The sequence below is a fragment of the Sinocyclocheilus anshuiensis genome, unplaced genomic scaffold, assembly GCF_001515605.1.
Source record: "Sinocyclocheilus anshuiensis isolate Anshui unplaced genomic scaffold, SAMN03320099.WGS_v1.1 scaffold502, whole genome shotgun sequence".
Classification (NCBI taxonomy): domain Eukaryota; kingdom Metazoa; phylum Chordata; class Actinopteri; order Cypriniformes; family Cyprinidae; genus Sinocyclocheilus; species Sinocyclocheilus anshuiensis.
Window position 1 is genome coordinate 1483930 of NW_015544194.1, and position 18657 is coordinate 1502586.

Here is an 18657-nt window from a genome sequence, read left to right on the forward strand (position 1 = left end):
GCACTGGCAAAATTCATATAATTGAAGGAAGGATGAATGGAAAAATGTACTGAGACATTCTTGATAAAAATCTGCTGCCATCTACCAGAATGATGAAGATGAAATGAGGGTGGACATTCCAGCGAGACAGTGATTCCAAACACACAGCCAAGGAAACTCGTTTGGTTTCAGAGAAAGAAGATAAAGCTGCTAGAATGGCCCAGCCAATCACCTGACTTGAATCCAATAGAAAATCTACGGAAAGAACTAAAGATTAGAGTTCATAGAAGAGGCCCATGGAATCTTCAAGATTTGAAGACATTTGTTTGTGTGGAAGAATGGGCCAAAATCACACCTGAGCAGTGCATGCGACTAGTTTCTCCATACAGGAGGCGTCTTGAAGCTGTCATTACCAACAAAGGCTTTTGTACAAAGTATTAAATAAATGTCAGTAAGCGTGTTCAATACTTTTCCCCTGGGTCATTCCATTCTATTACACATAACTTAATTTCTGAACTTATTTGTATTGGTTTCTTTGCATGTATGGATTTTTTTTTTGGAACCACTACAAAAGTGTTACGTTTTGTTGTCCTTTGGTGTGACACCCTTCAATTATATGTTTTAATTAAAAACTGCATGTTAAACTACATAATCATGTAAAATTATGCAAATGTGTCTTGCTAACCGCTAATGACAGGTTAGCTCGGAATAGCAAGGTCATTAATTGACAGAAAAAGGCTGAAACGTCCTCTGGTGTGACAGAAAATGTCCTCCGGTGTGACGCCTGTACTGTCACGCCGGACAAAGATGTCACACCAGAAGACAAGGTCTCTTTAAAAAGTGTTTTAAATAATGAAATAAGATTTGTTTTACTCCTTTTTATTCTTTTTTGATCATTTCCAGTGTTCTTAAATGCAATAATTACATTAATTAAACTATTTTCTGATGTTTTTGCAGAAAAATTGTACTGTTATAAAGTGTCATGAAAACAAGTATAAAATGTGGTAATTTGTTTTTGAGACAAAGAATTGAGGGAGAGAAATGACTGGAAGAGAGAGGACATGGAAATATAGACAGAAAATTAACAGGGATCCATCCACCAGAAGGGAGGAGATCCTAAGAGAACGATGCAGAAAGTAAAATGATGCCTTAAAAAAGCCATATAGTTTAAAAAAAAATTAATGAATATAGTTTGAATATCAATCATATTTAGCTGTGCCACACATGCAGCAGGGGGCTAGAAGAGTTTCAGTAACATACTGATTGACTAAGAGACTGACTTTTGTTGATGAAAATTATTTTTTGTTTTGTTTAAAAAACGTTGATATTGTTTGTATCAAAATTAAACTTTCTTTCTCCTTTGACATGTTCAAAATTAAATAGAAATAATTTAATAACAATTTCTGTCCTTTAGTGTGACGTGATGTCCTATGGTGTGACACACATAAAAGAACCACATATTTGTTTTTTATCTCAAAATATCTTAAAAAAAAAAAAAAGTCGAGTATTGTAATAGGGGGGATATAAATATCACTCATCTTATAGTTGTATAATTTTCAGCAGTTTTGAACGGATGACAGCAAAGTTTGTCTTGTTGTCAAAGTTTGTCCTGAAATTGTCTAACAAGTCATGGGGAAAAAAATGATGTTAATTATAATTTCATATTAAATAAACAACACTATATGAAAATAAGCGTCCAACAATGAAGATAAATCTCTCTCATGCTATTTATATATTATTAAGATCATAAATGTATGCATTTCTTCAAAAATGGACAAAAACTTTTACAAAATAAGCATTTTTTTACTGCCTATTTGTCAACTACCCATGTATGTATGTATATATATATATATATATATATAATGATGGTTAAAGTTTGTTACATAAATGGTTCAAGTTTGTGTACAGCTATGAAAAACAAATGACGAGACATTAAGATGACTTGTTCATTCTTTATTACCAAAAATACACTGGCAAAAATCATAACATTACAGTTTCAAAAGAACAAATAAATAATTATGAACGGAACACTAATATTAAAACAGGGCCCTTTGGACCTCTGTACTTGAAAAGGAAAATAGCACTGAGAGGCCTTTCGAAGTTTTTTCTCTCCTTTGGCATTGCAGCATGTAACACAATGTGCTTCTCTGGAGTTTCGAATGCCAACCGTTCCCTTACACACAGTAAAGACCCTTTTTGATGCACTTTGGCAAGTCAAAGGTCATTTTTGATTCATTTGCTTTTCTTTTGATTCGTTTTCTTTCTGTAGTGTTTATACAAGTTTTAAAAAATATAATTCCTCTAAAAATGTCAGTTTCTACAGTATATATACAGCAAGTCACATACAAAACTGTATTACAGTACCATGTGTCCGAATACATTACACAATTTTTGAGGGCACATTATACAGAATCTAAGATGCCAAAGCACTTGGCTTAAGATTTATGGTATACTTCTGAACTCGACTGAAGCTTATTCAAAAATGAGGCTATTGAAATGGAAGGCACACTTGTGGCTGAGATGCTGTCCCTGTGATGATTACCAAATCTTATGACTCACTGTGAAAGACAACACAATTGTCTCACTAGGCCCTTCGTGAAACGTATTGTGCATCTTTAGAAAAAATACATTCCAGATGTATTGCAATTGTTCTAGGACGAAATGTGAGAAACAATGGCTAGAAGATTGCTGGAATACAATGTGTACAGGGTGTCTGCCAATTCATGCTCACACAGAAAATAAAAGGGATAATACCAACTGGTAGGTTCTTGATCAATTTGGACTACATCAGCAGAGTGATAGAGAAAATGAAATGCAGTAGCTGGAACACATCAACCTACTAGGAAGCTCAATCTCTCTTTGAGATGCCATTACTTGGAAAGTAGCAAGTGTGCATTATGCACATAAACAAGACCACACATCCTCTGAAACACTCAACAGATGTGTGTGTGCTAAAACAATTAAATCAAGTTAGAAGTCAATTTCAATACTGGTAAATGGTTGAGAGTTTCTTATCCATTTTCATTATGATGCATACCTGTGACATGATTTATATGCAGACGATGCATTTCCGTGACATTTGCAGTTTGAATTGTAAATTAGTACATTAGGTTCAGAATATAATAATCGTGTATGTAAATTCCTATGATTTAATTCCTAAGAGTTAATTTCTCTGATAACACTGGGCAGTGTGAAGCCTGAATGAATTATGGATGCCCTTTTAATCACGCCAATTTTGCATTTTAGACTGTTGACATACAAACATTAACTGTATGCAAATCATCCCTGGGAAAATATGCTGCATCTAAAGTCAGATTGAGGGCCCTTAAAGTTAAAGTCAAGGTCAAAAGAGCAGGGGACAAAAAGTAGTACATTTGAGGTAGTGATTAAGCAAAATCTCAATTACTAGGCTTTCACAATAGGCTGCTGTATTATCACAATGCCTAAACTGCATCCCAGTATTTTCCAGTCGGTAGTAACGTGACCAACTTGAGCTGAATTCAGTTGTGAAGCGGCAACCATGGCTCATATTCAGCAATGGCATGTGTTTAAGTCCAGTGCTTCAGGTGCCGTTCACACAGTAAGTGCAACACAATATGGAAATTAAAGATGAATTACTTTCATTTGACACGGTCTTATAAAGAAAAGCAAAAACTAAAAATTGAAGACTTCAGAAAGTTTCAGGGGTTGTTTTTAATGCTTAAATTCGTTATTAAAAGATATAAATGTCCAAGTTTAAACTTTGACTCCCTTGGGCTTTCAGAGAACTGCACTCCAAAACATTCAGAATGATATTAAACTATAATAATAGTTAATAAATAAACTATAATAAACATCCTCTGGCAAAAGGAAGGATCCACACAGCAATAGAGGTACTGTGGTACAATTTGGTAACGTGATACTATAGCTGGTATTGTGACAAACCTATAAACTACTGCTTCTTTTTATGGATACATTTCATTTTGAACCCATTACACAGTTGTAATTATAGCTTTTCTATCATTACAGCAGATTAAAAAAACCATCCTGCAATAACATACTCATAAAAAAAGAAAAGAAAGACAAATATGAAAATAGAAAGTGAAGAAACTGTTAAGTGTTGGCATTTTTACCTTTTTTTTAAAAGCTTGATATATCAATATGTATATTTAATAATAAAAATAGTAATAATAATAATAATAGTAAATAATAATCTATACATATATCCTTTTTTAGTTTTGTTTTCTACTGCATGTTTCCAATAGCAAATTTTTAAATAGGGCCAATTTTAAACTTGCGCCATTTCAATGAGAACACAGTTAAATTCATTATATATAACGTTCATATATTCAAATTTTAAGATACAGTCTTCTCTTTCGCTCATTTCTGAGCACAAGACCAATAGCACCATAATTAGACCGTAATTAGAAACATTTTCTAATTTTGTATGAACATAACGGAGGGGAACATGCATATAAAATAAATTAGTTTGATAAATATCAAAGCAAACACTGACACACTTTAGAGGGCACGAAAGAAATCTGCCTCTCTACACTCGAAATGCAACATGGCAAGTGCCGCCTTAACGGTAAACGCACATAAGAAATATAGATATAAATACTATTACAGTGAACGAGAGAAGCTGCCTCATTTTCATAATGTGTGGACTCTACATTGTATATTGTCAACAGGTGAGGTATACGATGCCTTTGAAATTCAAAAACCATTTCCTCTGCTGAACTACTAAAGTACGTTTCGTTTGTTAACTATTTGATTCACACATCCATGGTCAATAACAGTCACGGAAACTAACGTCAATACAAAGATAGACTGACAGAAATAAAATAAGTTTTGAATTGTGCATGGTGCTTGTTCAAGCAGAAATGATAGAAGAACAGTATGTATGAAAACGTGTGCGTCACTGGCTGCTGCTGGTCTCTGTGGGCTGATTTCCCTGCTGCTCCTTGCTCAGTATGATGCTGATCAGATCTCCCTCGTGCTGCTTCATGTGCTCCATCAGCTGCTCTTTACTGGTGGACTCGAAGCCACAGATACAGCAGCAGAAGAGCAGCACACAGTATTCCATACCTGGCTGTGTCTGCCCCGAGACGCTCCGCCACGCCACCGCTCCACCGGCCTGCTCCATGCTGGACGATGACCTCACGGGGTCGCCCTCTGGCCCACCTGTAGCAGAAGCCACCTCAGGTGACTGTTTATCTTTTCTGCTCAAGACAATATATGGACGCTCCACCCCAGTCTCATGTGCTGACTTCAGAGGTGTAGTAGGAGATCTTAAAACCAGAAGAAAAATACAGAAAATATAACAAAATTATTTAAGTGTGGCCATTAACTTTCAAAACGAGCATGTCATTCGATTCCAAGACCCTTCTGCATCTAGTGACTTGTGAGTATGAGAGCTTGAAGAAGACGGAGGTTTTTAAAAGTGTTTGATTTAAACTTCAGAAGCAAAAATAGCTGAAGAGTTGGCAAGTTCAGTTCCGTAAATCAATTTAAACTGTTTACATTTAAATTAACAGGGTTAAAACTCAGATTCAAAGGTCTGTTTGAGTCATTGCTCAAAACATGTTTACAGAACTCTCTGCATAGAATGTTTCCGCTAAATGTTTTCATATAGGCAAATATTTTATTACCATGCAGGGTTTATTATATATTACCCTACTGTTCATAGGTTTGGGTCATTTTTTAAAATGAATACTGTATTGATGCATTAAATCAAAAGTGGCAGTGATGATATTACAAAAGGTTTCTATTTTAAATAAAAGCTGTTCTTCTGAACTTTCTATTCATCAAATAAGAAAAATTTAAAGTATCACATTTTCACAAAAATATTAATACAACCGTTTTTAACATTGATAATATGAAACCTTTCTCGAGCACCAAATCAGCATATTAGAATATTCCTGAAGAATCATGCAAGGCTGAAGACTGAAGTTATAGCTGCAGACAATTCAGCTTTGCCATCACATGAATAAATTACATTTAAATATATAAACTAGAAAACGGTTATTTTAAACTGTAATAATATTTCACAATATTACTGCTTTTACTGTATTTTTGGTCAAATTAATGCAGCCTTGGTGAGCATAACAGATGTCTTTAAAAAACATTTAAAATATATTACCAACCCCAAATCTTTGAACTGTAATGTATAAATTTAAATTATATATAATTTTGTGTTTCTCTCTAGTGAAAAACAGTGTGGTAAAATGTGTGGTTCATAATTTTAACTATATAACCTTTTACATTTTAGAGCAAACATAAATAGCTTTTTTTTTTTTTTAGATGTATGGGGGAGGTCTAAGAAAAACAATACAAAGTGTGTGTAAAAATACTTTGTGTAAGTAATTATTAAAAATGTTTTTTTAAAGCTGCAGTCCGTAAGTTTTGCCTCTGTCGCCATCTCTGTTTGAAAACTGGCAATTGCAGCTGTGTACGGAATTATCTTCCTTGAGTGGGTTGTGCGGCGGCACGGCTCCTGCGCGGATGAATCTAATGTTTTGAGGAGTATGTGTGGCAGTCAGTCACCGCACCGGTGTGGGTATATTTTTAACCAAAAAAAGTTACGGACTGCAGCTTTAATAATTATGTATTATTTTATTAAATAATAATATAAAATAATTTTCCAAGACTTTTTAATTTAACTGAATAAAAAAAAAATACAAAGCAATAAAATAACCACACTTTTATTGAAAGAAGCACAAAATTGGACCAAAAATACATTAATATTAAATATCAATATATATTTTATATAGTTATATGAAACCAAATCAGATTTAACAGATTTTAACAGGTTTCTTTGGCTATTTATCCAAATAATGTATATTCCTACAAAGCTATTATTATCACAGCATCTGAGCAGAGCATAGCAGGGAGCAGATCAGTGAACGAGAGGGTAGTGTCATTTTACCAGCGTTGCCCATTACAGCTGCACTACACCATGTTACAGCACAGTAGCGCTATTGCAAATGGGAACAAGTATACTACATAGAAATTACCTGTCAGTGCTTTATTTCATAGAGCATAGAGTGCATTCATAGAGTGCAATATTGAGCGGAGCGTCACACCACACCGTGACAATGGCTAAAAGGAGAGTGAAACCTGTGCGCTGAACACTGCTGGGCAGTGTGGCATTCCATAAATTTTCGCCATTTTTCTCTTTCGGCCGATAATTATCGGTGGCCAAAATTTGTGTGCATCCCTAGTTTTAGCTATATCGACTCACCACAGAGCAAAATAAAAGAAAAACAAATAAATAAATCACATAAAATCACTATTGTAAAGGGCCATCTTACCGGCTGCTCTGGGAAATGGCCTCATTGATGGCCTTGTTGACTTGCTCATAGTTGTAATTCTGATCTCCTGCGTGTTTCCACATGTGGGATTTGAGAGATGGTGGGTGGCTGCACACGTAACCACACAGAGAGCACCTGTAGCACAGAATGAAGATTACAACCCATCTCCACTTATGGCGCTTTTCCACTGCATGGTACGGCACGGTAAGGCTCGGTACGGTTCACTTTTTGGGGGTTTTCCACTGGGTACAGTACCTGGTACTTTTTTTAGTACCACCTCGGTTGGGGTTCCAAGTGAAACGTACCGTTACCAAAACGTGACGTATAAACTCTGCTGATCACGGATTGGTCGGAGAGAATCGTCACTACCTGCGTCACTGAACTTGCGACACAAACACAAAAGAACCGCTAGATTTAAATCAGCACAGCCAGCGAAGGATCGAACGCAACTGTTTTGAACGAGCGCACCTTTTTTTAACAACCAAAAAGTTTTGTTGTCTGTTGTGGAAGAACAGACGTTCCTCTCGTTGATAGCAGAGGAGCGGATCCAGCCAGAGCTTGAAGGGGCGACGCGGAATTAAAAAGTTTTTTTTAGGAGTCATGGTAGTAAAGGCGGCGCAACTATAACGACATGTGAATAATCCCGCCCACTCTAAAGCGGTACTGAACTGCAGTGGAAACGCAACTGAGCCGTACCGAGCCGAGTCGTACCACGCAGTGGAAAAGCGCCATTAGAGTCAAGTTCTGTGCACCAGCTCAGTGTCTGTTTCTCACCTGTACTGCTCCAGCAGCTGCATGGCTTGGTGTTCCTGTGGATGTCTCTTCATGTGGCTCTTCAGGCTATTCATATTAGTTGTGGCGAAATCACAGCTGCAGCACCTAGAGGGGTCGTGCGGCACAGGATAAACAATTAGAGAGGCACAAGGCCGTGGTTTGAAAAGAGACCTTCTGGGGCACCTGTCAAGAGGGGTCAGGCGATGTTTGTGTGTGCGGCTGTGTGTTTGAACGTTTGGAGGGCTGCATCTGAAGAACAATGAAAGGCTGTTTGTAGAGAGGCTGAACTCAAAGCGCTGCTTGCAGCAAACGCAATACATTGCAGGCCTTGAATGGATCCTGCAGCTGTGTGAAAAGGACCCTCTCTCTCAGAAGCTCTGTTTGAAATGATCATGGGTGAGCAGAACTGAAGCAAGACGTGTCACCACGCACAAAAAAAAATGAATGAAAGTGACATGTGGCCAAGTATGGTTACCCATACTCGGAATTAGCGCTCTGCATTTAAACCATCCTAAGTGCACACACACAGCAGTGAACACACACACCGTGAACACACGCCCGGAGCAGTGGGCAGCCATTTATGCTGTGGTGCCTGGGGAGCAGTTGGGGGTTCGGTGCCTTGCTCAAGGGCGCCTCCGTCGTGGTACTGAAGGTGGAAGAGAGCACTGTACATTCACTCCCCCATCTACAATCACTGCCGGTATGAGACTCGAACTCGCAACCTTTGGGTTACGAGTCCAACTCTCTAACCATTAGGCCACGACTTCCCAAGACCATAATGGGACCTTGAGGTGTTTATGTGAGCTTGTGTGTGATTGAGCGAGTGTATGTGCGTTTGCACTGAAAAGAAAAATATCTTGTTCTTTTATAGCATATAAGGGCTTCACAAAATGAGAGCAGGCAGCACAGCCTTATCCTGAGCACCACTGCACCCTTGTGGTGATAACTGGTAATGCTATTATCTCCAGCCAAATGCAATACTACACATCTGATGCTTTCAGATTCTTTCTCCTTGTGGAACGTATCTTTTACAACAAAAATGAAATATTCAGTGAGTAAGAAAAAAAATATTATTTTCCCCAAACCTGTATGGTTTATCAGAGTTGTGGATTCGCCGATGGTTGCGCACCCCAACATATGTGGAGCTGGTGTAGTCGCACACATCGCACTTGAAAACGCTCTGCTCACCAACCGAATCTGAGCAAAAAAGAGAAATACACACAAATCAGAAAAAAAGAATGTCTCCAACTTCTAAGTTGTTAAATAATCACCAGCAATATGTTTATAAGAAATGGGTCAATGACAATCACACATTATTTGTTATTTTTAAGTCGGCATGAAATGAAAATTTACTGAATTTATATTGTAAATACATGTTATTGATTTTACTGTGAACAATTCATACATGTATGTTTCATTTTGTTTTTTAAATAAATTAAGTTTTTACATGTTTACATGTCTGTCTGATTTTTATTAGACAAACCATGTGCTAATTTATCAGTCAATACCATTGCTAAGCATTTTCTTCTTAAAACTGGGGTGTACCAAAGACAGTCTCAAAAAATGCATTTTTTCTACTGTTTCCCACTGTCACAAACATGTAACCAATCCGGTCAACTTGCTGGGCAGGGACTTTTCATATTATTATCTCCATTGGTCATAGATTTCTACCTACAATGTCTTTTTGCAGCACTGCAATGTTGCCATATACTGTATGCGTGTAATTCTTGAATATCTTCTTGAATGCAATGGCCAATCAGAAGTGTTTAAGTTAGACAGAATCCACTCACTGGGTTCTGCATGCTCACAAATCCTTTCATTAGAAGAAGCAAAGTGTAGATGTGATGTAAATAAGAGATTCATTGTGCAGTGTAGAGCTTCATTGATTATAATGCAACTTGAGATCACATGAGATCATGATGAACCAAGATGAGTAATAGTTTCTTTATTGATTATAAAGGGAGCACAATCCACGTGATTTTCTAGGGTATTGAGAATATGAATAAATTCACTCATGAATTAAGTCTCTGATAACCATTTACCCAATATTGCCACTTGCCACTGAGTGTTTACTACTTCAATTAACTAAGTGAAAGTGGAGCAGGTTTGAACTGATGTGATTAAGTGGAGGCAGGGACTAGTTAGATTTGCATATACTAAATGAGGTAAGGGTGTATGTCCCTTTTTAGGACATAAAGAATCTATTTTCATGGGAAAGAAACATTTAAATATGTAATTGTGATGACCAAAGATGAGTTTGGGATTACATTTTTTGATTGCATTGGGGATTTTAAAACGTAATTTAAAAAAAAGACTTATCTGTAGTAGTATAAGCCAGAATTCATCGCTTAAAACCTGCCCCTCCGCAATCGACCACAAGCTTGCATTCATTTTTGAATGAAACGCCCACATCTCAAAACCCAATCAACAACCAATGGATAGAACCAAATCCCCGCCCTATGTTTATTTCTTTGTCAATCATCTGTTACACTCAAATGTGTGTAAAAACGTGGATAAAAATCTGCTGCTGCTTCTGTTCCATCACGACTATAAGTGGAATGTTTTGGAAAACTTGCTTTTGTTTCATTGTGTAGCACTGGAGATTTGTTCAGTTCTCACCCTCATCGGTTATCTTGACTGGCTCTTCAATGATTGCTGTGCTTTCAGCGACGTGGGTCAGTGTGCTGCTGATGTCGTCTATCCCATGCCCATCTCTCTCATGGTTTCTCAGCTGACTCTGAATGAGGTATTAATAAAACCATCATCAGTGCTTCATAAGGAGGAAGTTTATTAATAAAGCAGAAGGAAGGGAGAGCAGTGCACTCCAATATTAGAAACTCTAGTACGCCAATCTACATGGAGTAAAATTAATACTTGCTCCCCACTCAGAACAGTTGGGACCTGCTTAAATATGTATTGCCTTCCAGAAAATGCAAAGATAACTCGATAAAGTTCAAATCAAAGAGATTATGTAGTCCATTTTAAGATATCAATTCAATATAGAAAAAAAAATAAACACAGTAAATGGGTATTTGACCTAGTGCCATGCGCAATGAATTTAGTTTCTCAAAGAATTCCTCTGCTAAAGAAGAGAGTATTTCAAGCATAAAAAAATCAGTCCTATGTCATTAAAAAAGCATTTAGTTAAAAAAGGGTTTAAGAAAAAGAAAAAAAGTCACTATTTAAACAGTGATCTGACTAAAATGTATTTAAATATTAAAGAAAATGTTCACAAATGAAAATTCTGTCATTATTTACTCAGCCGTTTCAAACCTGTAGGACTAACTTTCTTCTGTGCAACACTAAAGAAAAATATTTTGAAAAATATAAATTCCAGTTTTGGACCCTACCCAAATTGTTCAAATGGAATTGTTAAAAATGTTTACAAAAAACTTTACACCTTCTATGTTGTGCAGAAGAAACAAAAAAGTCATATAAACATACAACATGAGAGTAAATGATGACAGAATCTACATTTTTTGGGTGTGAATTGAGTAATATGTTTTAATGAAAGATATAATTAGCTTAATACTTTTTTGTCCCAATAGAGGCACATTCGAATAAATCACTTTCTTAATGCTAATTTCCACCCGTTTCTCTCCCCACCTTGTAGTGGAACCTTTCGGTGCATTGTTTGCAGTTGTACATGCGAGGCTTGAAGTGGTGGATCATGTGACGCTCTAGGTCCTTACTGTCACAGGCTATATGCTCACAGATGGGGCATTGGTAGGGTTGTCTTTGTCTATGAACACGTAGGTGCTGCTTTATGTAACCTTTGTTTCCGCTGCTGTATAGGCACAGTCGACAGCGGTAGGGCCGTTCGCTCCCAGCAATATATTCCACCAGACCGTCTGTAGTGGAAATGTCGCCAGGCACAGCAGCACCCCCAGAAACTCCACCTCCATGTTGGCTTTGGGCATTGTCCTGCAACTCCTTCAGAATGTCCTCGTCTGAAGTGTTTTGGTCAGAACGCTCTTGCAGCCGCTCGATGACAGTCAAAAGAGACATGCTGATTCCAGCTTTCGAGGGTCCCTTGACCAGCACATCTCGAGAATCTTTTGAACTCTGGAGGCCAAGGTTAAGAAGAGCACCTGGATCTCCAATTGCAGCTGCGAGCTCTCCTGAGGACGCTTTAGGGTTGGCGGTGTCAGCAATCTCTATAATTCTCTGGCCCGTGTCAGGGCTTTGAGTACTCGGGTCATGGACACCTTTTGCAGCGGTTTTGCTAAGCTCTGGGGCCCTCATGGGCATGGCCACCAATGCCTCAGCTGCCAAAGAATGCAGCCGAAGAGACTCTGAGTAAGTCCTCCTCCGAACCGGTGGCACGTTTTCATCTGAGGGAGAACTCGAAGACACTGACTCTTCCTCCTGTTGTTGATCTTCTCTATTCCAGGCGATCACAACCTCCTCCTTTTGTTTGTAGTATAGGTGTTGGCTCTCTAACTCTGACTCCTCAGAAGCAAGGAGGGTCTTGTCTCCTCCTACTTCTGGGCTGAGGAGCAAAGGTTTGCTGGACACCGGTTCCTCGGCACAGGGAAGGCGTTCCACGATGACGTTGACGTGGCCGGAGCTGTTGCCACTGCAGTTGATAATCTTCTGTGCAGAGGACAGGAGGCTGTCGGAGCTTGCCTGTTGGCTCTCAGTCTCCAACTCCAGCTCCATTTGGGCTTCTGGTGTCACCTGGACCTCCACCAATGGCTCCTCTGGGTCTTTAAGAGAAAACACTTGACTGATCATTGGAAGTGTGGTCTCCACTGTTTTCAAAGCTTCCTTCTCCCCATGACACCTCACTTCTCGTGAAGCACACAGCTCTAGCTGGAGGCTGGAGGAGCCAGGAATGGTCTGAGGTTTTCCTCCAACAGCTGCGAGGACTACTATGGTATCCTCTTTACCTGCTGGAACCAAATGAGGACTGGAGCTATGTAAGGTACCAGGACAGTCCGTCTCGTCTTCAAATATGGGGTACGAGCAGTCAACCAAGCCAGCGTGTTTCCATGCGTGGGTCTTCAGATTACGCTGTTGTCTGCATTCATAGTTGCAGATGAGACAACGGTACCTGCCCTGCTCAAAGCCTGTTGGCTCTCAGTCTCCAACTCCAGCTCCATTTGGGCTTCTGGTGTCACCTGGACCTCCACCAATGGCTCCTCTGGGTCTTTAAGAGAAAACACTTGACTGATCATTGGAAGTGTGGTCTCCACTGTTTTCAAAGCTTCCTTCTCCCCATGACACCTCACTTCTCGTGAAGCACACAGCTCTAGCTGGAGGCTGGAGGAGCCAGGAATGGTCTGAGGTTTTCCTCCAACAGCTGCGAGGACTACTATGGTATCCTCTTTACCTGCTGGAACCAAATGAGGACTGGAGCTATGTAAGGTACCAGGACAGTCCGTCTCGTCTTCAAATATGGGGTACGAGCAGTCAACCAGGCCAGCGTGTTTCCATGCATGGGTCTTCAGATTGCGTTGTTGTCTACATTCATAGTTGCAGATGAGACAACGGTACCTGCCATGCTCAAAGCTGTACCACTTCTTGGGAGTGGACAGCTTCTCTGATTCCAAATTGCTTGCCTTCAAAACTGCCATCCTTTGGTGAACGCTCCTTGCTGATGCTATGCCTTGCTCATCTAGGATGTGTCTGGCGTGATCGCCCTCCTCCAGGTGGAGTCTTACATGTGTCACCAGCTCCTCTTGATCGTTTGAAGTGAACTGGCACTCTGAGCACATGAGGATGAGGTCACTGTGCTGCTCATCATGAAGCAGCAGATGCTCTTTCAACAGCTCCAATGTAGGGGAGATAAATCTGCACATACTGCACTGGTAGCATGTGACCGTCCGAGTGCCTAAACTCAAAAGCTCCTGTTCGAACGCATGCCCAGGCGTGCTGCTGGATGTTGGGCGCTCATCCCTTTGTTCTCTGGATCTCTTACAAGGTGTGACCACTTCAGTGCTGTCCCTGCTGTCTGGAACGGGTACAGAAGCACAGGCCATCATAGGTCTCTTTTTCCCAGAGACGGTGCATCGTCTGGGCCGCTTTTCCACGATCTTGCTGAGCTTCTCAATGACCTGAATAAGAGAGTCTGCAGCGTGCTTTTGCTGCTGCCGTTGCTGGTCCTCGGCACCATGAAGACGTCTGACGGGAATGAAGACGGTATCCTGCTGGCCTCTAGAGTGAGGCACAAGGACAGCAACTCCACTGCTGTCCTCCATTCCTGCAACATGAATAAAACAAACGCAAAAACGTGAATGAAACAACATCACTGACTAAACAGGAACTTCCAGCTCGCAAAAAGCTGAGAAATGCAGGACTGGGGAACGGCATCATTTTTAACTGTGTGTGTATCAACTGGCAGAGGCCCTCCCTACATATTTACAAGAATAGCCATTACTTCACAAACTATATATCACAAGATATAAATATCATGCACTAGTTACTGTCTAGTAAATCAGTCTAGTTTCTTTTTTCATGACAGATTAAGTGATTTCTGAAATAAAAGTAGAGCTGATTTCAAATAATCTTGTTTGATGGTGTATAACATGGTTTAGATATTTATGTGATATTTCATCACACAAGCTAGTATTTACAAGCTAGTATTTAGCTTTTTAACATGTTTGCATTGATAATAGTATTAATGTATCTGAAAAACATGTCATAACCGTTATTAGGACTCAAATATTTGTCAAATTCATCTGTCAGATATTTTTGAATAATGAGAGTTGTCCAGGGCAACACTGTATAACTAATTGCTAATCTGTGAAACCTGTTTATTATATAGCCATGTTTGTGCACTGCAGTCTCTACAATTGAGCTAATAAAACTATTTAACCTCAAATTCATATCCAAGTAGGGCTGCACGATAAATCAAAATGGAATCGAGATCGCGATTCGACAGAAGCTGCGATTGTCATGCGTATCTTTCAGTGAAGCACGGTTCTGTGATCAGCAGTAAATCTCCATCCAAAGGCCAGAGGGCGTTCTCGCGCTGAAACTCCAAATACGCCTCGCAGAAGAAACCCTGAAAATGCCTATGGCTGCAGCTGAATAAACAGAAGATTCAACTGCTTTCATTGATTCAACGTGACTAATAAACACACGACTACAGCAATATACGGTTTATCGGAGTTCTTATTATAATTTTCATTAAAATAAAGTATATTTATAATGCAATGCCTTTATCACTGCTTAAATACTATGAAATATGTTGCGTGCCTTATTCTGTGTAAGAAGCCACATCATCTCACAGAAGGATTTATTTCAAACACTCGACTGACGTTATGACGGGGCATAGAGGACCTACAATAATGTACAGTATTTGAAAAATAATGTGTTTTTTTGAACATTAAAGCATGTCAACATATTCTGTTACACCAAATACACAAAATAATGATCTTTAAAAAAGCATCATATGACCCCTTTAACAAAATGCGCATGACAATCGCATTCGATTAATCGTGCAGCCCTATATCCAAGTATTAATTTTTCATTTGTTAAGTAGACCTGTAATAAGCAGGATAATGTAGAATCAGCCAGACATTATCACAAATTGAACACCGACAGGTTGATCAGGCAACCATCTACATTCCTAATATATCACTCATATGCGACTACGTTTTGCTCTAAGCAACCAATAATGTTTATTAGCCAATGGCTAATAAATATATTTTCACTGCATGATGTGTCCTATGACCAATTTAGCAAATCAGTATGAGCAAATGCAGGCAACATTTTTAATATTCGTCAGCACAGAGTTTAGCCTATTTTATATTTGTAGTAGTAGTAGTAGTGTTATTATAACCATTATTATTTAATTAATATTATTTTTATTTTTTTAATAGAAACAGTTAATGACAAATAACATTCAAAACATTACCACCAGCTCATAATTCTATTTAATACGACACATATGCACTCATACATTTTCGTGCAAAACTTAGTGCACCTGGGAACCCAGATCACTCTATGAGGTATTATTTTGCAACAATGAATGACTGTAACATCCCTTAGGGAAAACGTAATATTTCTGAATCCCTTCTAATAGGTCTGACTCATGAGTTGACTTTTCATTTTCTTTTGCTCACAGCACTTCTGCATTTTTTGACCTACAGCTAGAAGGGAAGTTATAGAGCACTACACTGAATCAAAACAAAAACACGTGGGGAATGAACACATGTAAAAGCATGCTATTCTTCTACTGTAACTGATACCAAGGAAAGCTCTGTGCGCTTTTTTCTTTTCCAAATGAAACAGAGTTGTGGACCCTTTTTGTCTGTGCAATAAAAATCAGTTGGGTACAAAATAAAATGGACCCTGCTGACATCACTGGACTTAAAAACACCACTATTGTTTCCCCATTATCGCTGTATGAGTGTGAACTACTGAAAAAAGATACTTATACAGGTTTACAAAACAAGGGAGAGAAAGTGATGACAGATGTATCGCTTTTAGTGAACGTTCCCTTTAAGATCATGTAGGCCTATGAGTTATAAATATCTTAAATATACTGTATTACGACTTTATTAAAAAGCAACAAGTGATAGTAAAAAGCCAAAATCGACAAGAAAATAAAAACCACGAATGGTGAAGGGATTAAAAATAAACGCTTTGTCTCTCTGTGCGATAGTAACGTTATATGACGAGTTGACGGATGTTTAGAGACACAGAGCTAATGACAGATACACAACACGTGCAAACCAATCTCGGATAATCGGTGTGAGATAGCTGAGCAGAAGCTTAGTAGGGTGTGCGGGTTTGAGAACATGGTGTCCGTGATAACCGTGTGGAGACGAAACGTGAGAAAGGGGCAGGACGTTTCTGACAACAGCAGCCCACAGCACACACATGCACGCTTTACAGTTCAACATGAGCTGTAAAACACAACTGTGCCGTTTAATAAACAGCTCAGAGTCATGCGACTGTCACAACCATCCGAACGCTACTTACTGATGCGGCAGTTGTGTCTGATCTTTGGCCTAGGAGCTCGTGATGCGCTGCTTTTTGTTTTGTTTTTTTATTCCTGTGGTGTAAAAGTGCTTCAATCTGGACTCAAAATGGCGAGAATGGAGCCCCGATCACGTGACTCTCTGCAGGTCATGTGACTGTGGAAAGTGACATCAGCCAGAAACACCTGCCACCGTTTGAAGATGATTTGAAGTTCTATTTCTTTTTACTGTATATTCTCATTTTATACTATATGTATCATATTTCATACTAGCCTATATGTTGGAAATGACTACTGTTATGTTCACTGGCTGTAGTATGACTGGCTTTAAGAAAGAAGTTCTTACGCTGTAGCCTACTTATTTATTAAGTATTTATTCCTTTATGCTATGTATGTTTGTACTCAAGTGCTAATTTAATAATTTTCTGCTTTGGTTGTAATGTATTATACTAGCTATATTATATTAGCTTGAGATGGAATAATAGTGATTATTATTATTATTATTAAGTGAAAAATGAAGACCCTTGAAGTATATGCACCCCTATGAATTGGAGCATAAGACCCCCATATGTTTTTTTTGTTTGTTTTTTGTTCAATTAACATCATCATTTTTTTTAAGAGACAAACAGTGGTTGCCAAAATGATTAGAACACTAGTATTTTCACCAGCTAAAACTGTTTTGAAGTCAGTTATTTCTATCTTTTGCTGTAGTGTGTCAGTAGGAAATATCAGTTTACATTCCCAAACATTCATTTAGCCATTAATTGTAATAATCCAGTGCAGTGTTTCCCCTGCCATTATATTAGGGGGGCGGCCCACTCAAGAGTCACTTCATGAGCATTTGACCGTTTCATTTGAGTAAAACTATCATCATGTCATACACACACAGAAATGTAAAGGTATTCAAGGCAACCCGTCAAAAAAAAAGTTCGGTTTAACTTGAGGGCATTGGCAGAAATATATTACTATTGTTGAGTAGAATGTACGTAACAGGCTGCTACTACTACTACTAAAATTATTAAAACCTTATTTTTAAGGAATAAGCATACACAATTTCTTCAGTGTTTTAATTGTAATATTAAATTTTACCTTTATTTTCCAAAAAATTTTATTTGTTTAATTTTCATTACTTAAAAGATAGATTAAATGAATGTTTTATGCATTAAAAAAATGTAAATACACAACACACAGCTTTTTGATTAATAAAATGTAATTTAACCATTAAAAAATAAAAAAAGGCCCCCCCAAAGCCGTAAACCTAGCGGAAACACTGTAGTGAGATTTTTGTCTGACAACAGCCAGTGCTCCACACAGAGATCTGATCTGATCATCATTCAGTCTGTCTGGTATGACATGAATAAACAGAACAAACTGAGACAGACTAAATCCAGAAGAACTGTGACAACGTCTCCAAGATGCTTCAAGAGACCAACATGCAAAGCTACAGTAAGCCTACTGTTAAACGTTTTAGGCACACTTGTGTAAAAATGCTGTAAAATGAGGATGCTGTCAAAAATAATGTCATAAATACATTTTCTTTATCAATTAACTTCTATTAACTAAATTAAGTCAAACAAAAAGTTTTGTCTCCTTGTGCAAACAAAAATCTCACTGGATTATTGCAATTAATGGCAAAAAAAAAAACAACAACTGATATTTCCTACTGACACACTACAGCAA

At 38.4% G+C, this 18657-nt stretch overlaps 1 protein-coding gene across 1 annotated transcript; it reads right to left on the minus strand.

Annotated features, from left to right (window-relative positions):
* Positions 1–4725: 4725 nt before the first annotated feature.
* LOC107696658 (zinc finger protein 507-like) lies at positions 4726–17119 on the minus strand. The gene is made up of 8 exons (XM_016497115.1): positions 16980–17119; positions 13118–14250; positions 11652–12674; positions 10665–10782; positions 9131–9242; positions 8046–8150; positions 7272–7406; positions 4726–5249 (listed from the first exon to the last, which is right to left on the minus strand). Exons 2-8 carry the CDS (start codon positions 14246–14248, stop codon positions 4877–4879), a joined length of 2997 nt encoding a protein of 998 aa, XP_016352601.1. The 5' UTR covers positions 14249–14250; positions 16980–17119; the 3' UTR covers positions 4726–4876.
* Between the last annotated feature and the right edge of the window lie 1538 nt (positions 17120–18657).

Bases quoted from the DNA above. Each gene is read 5' to 3' on its own strand.
- LOC107696658 (XM_016497115.1), bottom strand. From the start codon at position 14,248: ATGGAGGACAGCAGTGGAGTTGCTGTCCTTGTGCCTCACTCTAGAGGC. The intron at 9,243-10,664 runs GTGAGAACTGAA...TTTTTTGCTCAG, and splicing joins AGTCAAGATAACCGATGAGG to ATTCGGTTGGTGAGCAGAGC. The intron at 5,250-7,271 runs GTAAGATGGCCC...TCTGGTTTTAAG, and splicing joins GCCATTTCCCAGAGCAGCCG to ATCTCCTACTACACCTCTGA.